The sequence below is a fragment of the Giraffa tippelskirchi genome, chromosome X (genome assembly GCF_054371585.1).
Source record: "Giraffa tippelskirchi isolate mGirTip1 chromosome X, T2T-mGirTip1v1.2.pri, whole genome shotgun sequence".
Classification (NCBI taxonomy): domain Eukaryota; kingdom Metazoa; phylum Chordata; class Mammalia; order Artiodactyla; family Giraffidae; genus Giraffa; species Giraffa tippelskirchi.
The window spans coordinates 51,725,218-51,735,928 of NC_137289.1; the positions used below are offsets into that span (position 1 = coordinate 51,725,218).

Consider the following 10,711-nt stretch of genomic DNA (forward strand, 5'->3'; position numbering starts at 1 on the left):
TAATATTAACAGTGATTCTCACTGAGTGGTAGGATTTGGGTTGATATTATTTATCAGCTTTATATATCTTTATACACTTTGCAAATTCCCTAGAAATATGTATAACTTTTATTATAAAAGCTTAGCAAAGCACTCAAAGTAATTTTTGATAATGTGGAAATACAGTAAAATGTTAAGTTTAAAAAAATGGGACAGAAATCAGCATCATATGTACAGAGTCAAGATAACAGAAAAGTGTCAGATTTGACAACTAAGTTCTCTATAGTGAGTGACCAGCTGAAGAAAAGAGCCAAATTAATTGTGTTGAGAAGTAAACAGGAGGCAAGACAGTGAAAACAACTAGTGTAGACTACTTCAAGGAGCTTGCCTGAAGAAAAGAGAGAATACAGGCATCTTGATGTCAAAGATTTTTTTCCTTTTTGAAAATGGAAGACTAGACTATGTATCTGGGCTTCCATGGTGGTTCAGTAGTAAAGAATCTGCCTGCAATGTAGGAGATGCAGGCGACACGGGTGCGATCCCTGGGTCCAGAAGATCTCCTGGAGGAAGGCATGACAAGCCATTCCAGTATTCTTACTGGGAAAATTTCATGGACAGAGGACTACAGTCCATGGGGTTGCAAAGAGTCGGACACAACTGAAGCGACTGAGCATGCCCACACAGACTATATATTACTAATATTTATATGCTGGTATAGAAATCCTACTCAAAAAGGAAAATGTTGAAGATACAGAAAAAGGTGTGAAGGAGACTATCTGGATCAAGGGAACTAAAGAGCACTAATACAGAAATAATTCCTTTTTGTATAAGAAACTACACAGAAAAATAACTCTGAAATACATATTTATGTTCATTATTTACATTACTAAGGTGAACTTTTAACATGTTATTTAAACATAAATTATCCTAATGAAGATATCAGGTCTGCAAGTTGTAATTTATGATTGATAAATTAACATATAACAGCTTATCACTATTCATACCTGGTATGGCTCAATCATCTTTTTATTGGGTTTTCCATAGTACTGCAGTTTTGATTTATGCAAGATTCTCACAAGCAGTGCAGGAAAACTGTTTCTATTAGACCAGGTCATTTCAAGGTGAGAAAGGGAAATTATTTTGGTATCTGGAATACAAAAAAGAAAAAATGTCATAGTGATTTCAAAATTCTATTAGTTAAAAATGGTAGCCAGATCAGACCCAAATCAACTCCTTCTCACCAGCTAAGCCAGTCTATATACTTCTCACATACAAAACTTGGCAATAAACAGTATCCTTAATAATAATGATTAAATACATACATACACACACACACACACACACACACACACACCCATGATTTACTATGTGACTGGAATATAGGTAAATACCTATGTTAACTAACACATTTAGATGGAATTGTCCATCTATAATACTCTCTATCTTGTCAAACTGTGTAATTACTTCCTGGAAGACTTGGATCAAAACTTACCTCCCTTAAGAAAAAACTCAACACCATGGAATATTTTCCCACTACTAATTATAGAATTTTCATGATATATTTCTTTATTGCCCTCACCTTAGTCTCATATGTGTAAGTTCAATTTTCCGCAAACATTCCAGACATGGTCCTGTATCAGGGCCTTTGCACTTGCTGTTCCCTAGGTCTGGAATGTCTTTCTCTTAGGTATCTGAATGACTTTTTCTTCTTCAAGTTTTGCTCAAACGTCACTTTCTTAGTGATGCTAGCTCTAACCCCCCTATAGAAAACTGATCCCCTTACTTATCTCCATCCCATTTTATTTTTCTACATACCAATAGCACTTATTACATTTTTATATGACATATAATTTACTTAGAAATGTTTTAATCTCCAAGCCTGTTGGTAAGTGCCAAAACTGTTTAAAAGCTATTCATCATCTTTAAAAGATTAATTTGTATTTCTAATTTTATTCTTCTTTGGGCTAAGAGGGATTCCATCTGCAATTTTCTCCACATTTTGCTCTCATAGGCTACAGTCCCAGTTTTAAAACCTGAACTTGTATTTGTTCAAACATTTCATTTATTTCTCTAAGGCATCCTCCACTTCCATTTTTATTTGTATAATGTATCACCAACTCAACTTTGGTATTAAAAGTATTCTTGCAATTTGTTTTCAGTAAGAGTTTAAATGGCCTTTTATAATTACAACACTACCATTAATACCCACCCCCATTTTCAGTATTAGGTATCTTGTATAAATTTCCCTCCAGATTCTCCCAAAACCTTACTAGTCCAGGATCACAGAGACTAGTATTTGATCTGACACAATTAAGTAATTTCCTTTTCAATATGGTGAAACAAATTGTAGCTCACCTCTGAATTACCCAGAGTGTATGTAGAACACTCTTGATCAATGAAGGCACATACACCTCCTTTACAAGTGGAATAAATTCAAAAGCTACACACTTTTATAAAACCAGAGTTGTAAGAGCTACTATTTCTGCTACAGTTGAGTCCAGACAGCCATGATCAGACATTTGCCTGGAGAACATTTTCCCAGTTTGGGTAAAAAACAACAACAAAAAAGCCTCATTAACTTCCTAGAATATACATATCTCTAAAATCTAAAAAAGAAATTACAAGTTATACATAGACAATGGGGAATCCATGTAAATTCATAGAAATAAGTGGATTCTTTATCAAAAGAAAGAATGAAAATAATAAACTACATATTCAATATAAAAAATTAGTAAACAATGCAATAGTGTTTCTCAAACCTGGTGGTCTCAGGACCCCTTTATAGTCTTAAAAAATTACTGAAGACCTCAAAAAGCTTCTGTTTATGTGGGTAATATTTACCAATACTTCCCATATTATGTAGTAAAACTAAGAAATAAAAATATTTATTAAGTACTTTAAAACAAAAACAATAAATCTGTTATACATAGTAAAAAGATGTATTTTTGAAAAATGACTACATTGTTCAAAACCAAAAATGTAGTGGGAAGAGTGGCATTGTTTTACATTTTTTGCAGATCTCTTTAGTATCTAGCTTAAAAGAATACAGCTGGATAAATCATATTTTCTTTGGCATTTATTCAGTCTGTTTCAATGTCCTTGACATGCAGCCTCTGGAAAACTCCACTCTATACTTCAGAAGGAGTTTTAAAAAAGAAAATAAAGCCTTAATATTATTATTACATTGAAAACCGCTTCAAAAGAATAAATCTAAGGAATAGAGAGAGGAATAAAGATAAAAACTGAAAATAATGAATTAGAAAACAGTATAACTGTTAAGTCCAATTCCCTGGAAAAATTAATAAAAAGGTAAAACCTTATAAGTGCATTCAGGAAGAAAGCAAACAAAAAGATAACACCCATAATGTGATAACACCCATAATGTTTATGTTTCTCTATAAACATAGAGAAAATCATTTTAAAGATTATATGATTATATATATAGCACTAAACTGAAAACATCAGTAAAATTGATAGTCTTCTAGAAACATATGAATTACCAATATCGTTGCCCTAAGGAACAGAAGAACACTGGAACAGATCAATAACCATGGAAGAAAATGAAAAAGTTCCTAATAATGATCTTCCAAACTGCACCAGATTCACATGGTTAACAATTTTCAAAGAATAGCTTTCTCTTCAGTTGTTTTAGAACATAGTAAGTACAGAAATTGTACCAATTCATTTGATAAACTTAGATAAATCTTAAAAATTATAACAAATAGTAAAAGAGAGAGAACTAAAAACCCAAAACATTTATGATGGCAAAAATCCTAAATCAAATACTTTTAAATCCAATGTAGCAGTATGCCAAAATGCATCATGATTAAGTAGAGTCCTAAACGTCTTGTTCAGGAAAATATTATAAACTCTAAATAATTCTGGAGACTGACATAAAATGCAAGTTCAAATAATTATGCTAAAACATTGAAGAGAATAAAAATATATAACTCAAATCACTAGGATAAAAAATTTCAAATAGTTAAAAAAATGATGCATGGCATATAATAAAGTAGGACTGCAAGAATAGGTACAAACATCATTAATTACATAAAACAACTTGATTAACTTCATCTCTTGAAAGAAAAAGAATTTGGGTAAAAAAGAAAAATCTTAAAAAAAAAAGAAAAAAAAACCTTATCTATAAAGAGACACCTAAAACAAGGATGATTTGAGAGAAAGCATTGAAACATGTATATTATCATATGTGAACTAGATCACCAGTTCAGGTTCGATGCATGCGGCAGGGTGCTCAGGGCTGGTGCACCGGGATGACCCTGAGAGATGGGATGGGAGGGAGGTGGGAGGGAGGGTCAGGATGGGGAACATATGTACACCCATGGCTGATTCATGTGAATGTATGGCAAAAACCATTCTAAAAAAATGGAAATAAAGTAATGAACAAGGAAATATACACTAAGCCAGTGGTTATCAAAGTGTGGCCTTTGCATCAGCAGAATCAATGTGTTAGAAATGTAAATTCTAGGGCAGATGTACTGAGAATCAGAAACTGGTGGCAGGGCCCAGCAATCTGAATTTCTGAGGTCATATGGCTTCTGAGGTCATATGGCTTCCCTCATAGCTCAGTTGGTAAAGAATCCATCTGCAATGCAGGAGACCCAGGTTCTGCAGCAGGGATATCCATTCTCCAATGGATAGGCTATCCACTCCAGTATTCTTGGGGTTCTTTTGTGGCTCAGCTGGTAAAGAATCCTCCTGTAAAGCGGGAGACCTGGGTTTGATCCCTGGGTTGGGAAGATCCCCTGGAGACGGGAAAAGCTACCCACTCCAGTATTCTGGCCTGAAGAATTCCATGGACTGTATAGTCCGTAGGGTTGCAAAGAGTTGGACATGACTGAGCAACTTTCACTTTCACTTTGAGGTGATGTGGATGCCCACTCAGGTTTGAGAATCATGGGTCTAAATGCCAACTAAAAGACCATGGAAGTGGTAAACAGTACTATTAGACAAAATATAATTTGAGGCAAAAAGGGACCAAGAGAAATTCTATGCTGTTAAGAGTAAAATCCACCAAGATATACTCAAGTTATGAAACTTTACATATTACAGGAACATCTAAACCTAAAACTTTTAGAAATATAAGGAGAAATGAACAAAATCACCTTCATAAAGAGAAGCCAATATTCCTCTCAAAGAAATGGGCAAATAAAATAGATTTTAAAATAAGGATATGGAATGTTTTAATTAAAAATTTTAAAACCTGGTATAACAAGGAACTGCATAGCTAATAAGCAAACTTTTTCTAAACTTTTCGGGGTAAACAGAAACTCAAATTTAAAATCAGAAAATATGAGTAGTGAGTAATAATAAAAATCTCCATACTTCAAAACCTGGGGTATACAGCCAAAACAGTAACTGTGTGAAATTTCAGAACTGTTAAAGCTTTTGGAAGAAATAAAGAAGGGAATAAATAAACCAAGCATTCAACTCTAGAAGGAAGTACCAAAAATAAAAATAAAAAATGAACAAAGGACGTAAAAACAAAGAGCACAGTACAAATAAAGTAGAAACATCTCCCTGATTCAGACTTCTTAATTAGTAAAGCTAAAAGTCTTATTTTTGATTACCAAGAAAGTAGACGAATCTCTGGCAAGGCTGATCGTGAAAAAGGGTGAAGACTTGAACATTAGGATGTAACTGACAAGATAGAGATTAAAACATGTAGATTATGTACAACTTTGAGATTTAGGTGAAATGAGATTTCCTAGTGAAATATCAACTCTCAAAAATGCACTCAAAAGCGTTACTGGTTTTACTACTTTCTCAAAAATTGAAAAGGAATCATTTTCCCAACTCCCAATGCTCACCCCAGGTCCTAGGTTCAAACAGTTTTAGGGGTAAATTCCACCAAACCTTCAATGAACACGTTATTTCTCTAAGTGCAGAAAAACAGGCAAGCTTCCTAACTCATTCTATTAGACTAACATTAATTAATCTTGTATCAAAATTGAACTGAAATAGTACTTTCCTAAAATATAACAAAACTTTTGGCTCAAATTCACTTGAATATATAGATATAACAATAAAAACCATGACCAAGTAGAAACAGTAGTGGTTCAACATCAGAAAACCTATGAATGTAATCTATTTCATTAATTCCTTTATTTAATGAACACTTCTCAACTGCCTACTATGTGCCACACATTTTCCTGGCTATAAGAAAAATAGACCACAGCAGTGAAAAAAAAAAAAACAAAACACCACAAGTGCTTACTCCCAAGGATCTTCTAAATTAGAGGGAGGAGAAAGAAAACAAAATAATTTGAGTGTTATCAATTCTATTACAGTGATGTAATAACAATAAAGTGTTAGTCGCTCAGCCGTGTCCCGCTCTTTGTGACACCATGGACTGTAGCCCTCCAGGTTCCTCTGTCCATGGGATTCTCCAGGCAAGAATACTGGAGTCGGTAACCATTTCCTTCTCCAGAGGATCTTCCCGAACGAAGCATTGAACCCGGGTCTCTTGCACCTCCCGCATTGCGGGCGGACTCTTCACTTTCCTTGGTGGCTCAGATGATAAAGAGTCTGCCTGCAATGCAGAAGACGCGGGTTCGATCCCTGGGTCAGGAAGATCCCCTGGAGAAGGAAATGGCTACCGACCCCAGTATTCTTGCCTGGAGAATCCCATGGACAAGAGACTGGCAGGCTACACCCCATGGGGTCGCAAACAGTCGGACACGACTGAGTGACTCACCCACACAATAACAATAAAAGGGGAGGGAATACATATTTAAATAACCCTTTTAAAATATGTTTTATTTGAGTTGAAACCTGAGGATGGGAAGGCACTTTCCCAAAAGAGGAAAAAGCAGGCACAAAGTCCCTGCAGCAGGATAAAGGTTGGATGTTTAAAGATTGTGTGTGTGTTAGTCGCTCAGTCGTGTCAGACTCTTTGCGACTCTATGCAGTGCCCACCAGGCTTCTCTGTCCATGGTCTTCTCCGGGCAAGAATACTGGAGTGGGTTGCCAGTTCCTTCTCCAGGGGAATCTTCCTGACCCATGGACTGAACCTGGGTCTCCTGCATTGCACGCAGACTCTTTAACCTTCTGAGCCACAAACGGCAAGGGGGAAAAAAAAATTAAAATGGCGGCTGGTGGGCGGGATGGAAAAAAATGGCGGCTGGTGGGCGGGATGGAAAAAAATGGCGGCTGGTGGGCGGGGTGGAAAAATGGTGGCCGGTGGGCGGGGTGGAAAAAATGGCGGCTGGTACACTGAAACAAAATGGCGGAGGGGAGCCGTAAGGAAGGCTGCAGTTGTGTACGGCAGGGCTCCGCAAACTGTGGTCCTCAGGACAAATACAGCCTACTGCCAAGATTTGTTAAGAAAATAACCTATACATTTACATATTTTGTGCTGCTTTCCATAAACAACGGCAAAGTTCAATAGCTGCAGCAGAAACCATAGGTCTCAAAAAGACAAAAATATTTACTGTCTCTTTACAGAAAGAGTTTGCATCCGCCATAGGGCCACGTGGATCCCGGTAGGCGGTCTAGATGTTTGTCTAAGTGCAATGGGGAGGCCTGGGGAGGGGTTTAGGCAGGAGAGTGGCACAGTCTAACTTTCATTTTATTTTTTGCCCAGGCCCTCCACTTGCAGGATCTTAGGTCCCCGACCAGGGATGGAACCCTGGACCTGGGCAGTGGAAGCGGAGTCCTAACAACTAGACTGCCAGGAAATTCTCCTAACTTGCATTTTAAAAAGCTGTCTCTGAAGTATTATCGATTACTTTTGGAATAGGGTACTGAACCAAAAGAGGAAGACTTTTGGGGTTCCTGAAATGCTCCGTATCTTGATCTAGGGGGGATGGTTACACAGATATATATATATATATATATATCTGTATTTTTAAGATTTTTCTATTTTACTGTGTATACAGTATACCAAATAGAAATGTTTTAAAAGCACAAAATCACACAAATCTAAGAGAAGAGGGACTGAGTGGGAGAAAATAACTTGCAACATACAGCAGGTAAAAACTTACTGCCCATTAGCAAAGAAATCTTATAAATTAGAAAAAAGATATAATTAAAAACAATAGTATAAAATGGGGAAATGGGCACTCTACTAAATATGTTGATGGAAATGTAAATTAGTACCACCTTTTCAGAAACCACTTTGTCAATACCCATTTAAAAATTCAAATACTCTTTAACCCAGTAATTTCACTGCTAGGAAGCTGTCCATTTAACAGAAATACTTGAACATAGTGAACAAACACAGGCATATCCTAATGAGGTTCAGCACTGGATCTAAAACTGAAAAACTAATAACTGCCTAAAACTATGAATTATCCATTAAAATGGGCGTGATTATATAAATTATGGTACACCCCCACTATAGAAAAGTGTATAAAAAGATGTATGTTAAAGACACTTGAGAGAAGTAGAAATAACAAATCATAAAATGTAATATCATTTTCCCCCTTTTGAGTGGAAAGTTGAAGCCAAAAGAGGAGGTAAGAAGGGTCTTTTACTTCATCCAAACATTTTATTATTAAAAACTTTAAACGTACAACAAACCTGAAAGAACACCAATACTTCTAGATTTGTCATCAGCACTTTACTGTACTTGGGTCTTACACTTTTAATACAATATGCTTTTAAATATAAAGTTTGGATTTTTTAGCACATGGACCTTGCCTTTTGCAATAAAAATATGCTTTAAATAATGAATAAATACTACTTTCATAATCAGAGAAATGAAATAACTTTTTACAAATTATTATTCTCAATTCTTCTAGAGCACCAATTTTTCATTTGTACATTCAATTCTAAAAACAAAAATATTCAACAGAGTAGTAATGCACTACTGCCTTATTCCATGCTTGAGATAAAAAAAAATCATTCCATTATTTCATCCCTGAAACGAGTATCTTGTTTTTAAAGTTTAAGTTTTTTAAATCATCCTTAGCTACACATTTCTACAGCCATCTTCTTTTTCTTATAACTGGGTATTACTTTAATTGCATATTTTTGTCCCAATTATCTTCTCACTTTCAAGTCTGTTGCTGTTACACATCATAGCATTACTACTGCAATGTTGAAAAAAAAAACCTGAAAAGCAGTAAATGCAGAAAATTATCTTTCTTGCTCCTGTACTTTCGCCTTTATTTTTTGCACTTTATTTCTTCCCCTTTCCATATACCTACATACCTATAATCCTGCTCATTTCCATCTCTTATAGATAAAAATGTATTTTAGAGCAGTGGCTGATGACTAAGGAGCCAGCATTATCAAGTTAACTTCCTTCTTATGAAACTGAACTTAGATCAGTTTTGTTCGTGGTAAGTAATAAACACAAAAACGAGAATTTCGAGCTTTTCCACAAAAATCACACATTCCAAAAACAGTATTTACGTAACTGCTACAGTTAACGGTATAAAAATGGCATTTCATTAAATGTAAACTAAGGAATAAATCACGGAACATCCTTTTTTGAATCAAAGTTAAAAAAGGCAAACCCCCAATTTTTACAACTTTTATGCCGAATTCAAATCTTTCCAACCAACACAGAAAGTACTACTTCCAAGACTGGAATGGGAATAGAACTAAAATGAATTTCACTCCGTCAAACGTATAACAAACACATGAGGAACACTGATCGCAACGAGACTACGTTCGTCAGATTAAATTTAAACCGCATGCAAGACACTTGCCGAAATGGCCCCTTTTTACAATCAACCCAAGACACAAGCTGTGCAAATTTCATTAACCAACCGTCTCTCTGTCATCCTGCAAAGCTTGTCTCTTACCATTCCCGGCTTATAATTAACAAGACCTAAACACCTTCGTTTCCTTTTCCATTAAAGCGAATTCCTAAAAACTATTTTTTAACCGCTCTGGCGTTCCCTCCAATTACTTACTGTCAAAATTGTGCTCCTCCGGTTGCTTATTGTCTAGCCAGATATCTCCATACGGATCTTCGTTATTCCACAGGGGCAGGTAATGACTTCTTCCGCCTCTTAAAGGTCTCTCGGGGACCTCTTGGTGCGCGCTATTTCTGAAGGGAGTTTCTAGAGAAACAGACTCCAGCACTTCCCCACAGAGAATGTTATCTATGCACAAGATTGCCTGGCCTACTCTTTTCTCGTTGTAAATGCACGAGACTCTGGAAATTCTCATTTCTATGCCAACTTTGAGAATATTTTTATATACGAGAGAATTCAGGCTGGGGTCCAGGTAGCACTTCTCCTGGTACACCCCGTCAGAGATTGTCACATCAAAGCAGTAAAGTGAAGGTTTAGGTTCCACGTCTTGTGGCTCATCCTCTAACAGGTATCTCTGGACGGCCAAAACTGCGACAGGAACCACCTCCGATGGGGTGACCCACTGGAGAGGTGAATCTATTACTTGCTCAAGAACCTTTTGAATCCAGGACCGGTGCCCTAAGGGACAGACCCTTCGGATCACACCTCCCGGGACCCCAGTCCGATTTCTCTCAGGGTGAAGTATATAGACCTCAGCCTGGGATGGGCCAGCCTGAGGCTGACCCGACTCACCAGACATTGCGGGGTGACTGCCTATCCTCTTCGCTTCAAAAAGTCAGCCTACCCAGTCTGAAACTAAAAGAATAAGAAACTGCGCGCGCGAGAGCCGTTAACGTTACTCGGCCCCAGGGGGCTGACAAGGCTCCGCCCCGTCGCGAAGCTACAAAGACGTTACGCGTGTGTGCTTCGGCTCTCTGGCCCCGCCCCTCGCCAGGCGGGCTTCT

General features: G+C 36.9%; 1 protein-coding gene across 6 annotated transcripts in view; it reads right to left on the reverse strand.

Moving 5' to 3' along the window:
- Positions 1 to 10,643, reverse strand: part of RADX (RPA1 related single stranded DNA binding protein, X-linked) — an 83,213-nt gene extending 72,570 nt beyond the window's left edge. For all 6 annotated transcript variants that reach the window (XR_014075742.1, XR_014075741.1, XM_081565391.1 and 3 more), the window contains exons 1-2: positions 9,864 to 10,643; positions 984 to 1,126 (exon numbers count right to left, since the gene is read on the reverse strand). Coding sequence is in view for 4 of the 6 variants with exons in the window: in XM_081565391.1 (XP_081421517.1) it covers positions 984 to 1,126; positions 9,864 to 10,506 (786 nt within the window). In the remaining 2 variants the exon portion in view is untranslated. The remainder of the gene's footprint in view (positions 1 to 983; positions 1,127 to 9,863) is intronic.
- Between the last annotated feature and the right edge of the window lie 68 nt (positions 10,644 to 10,711).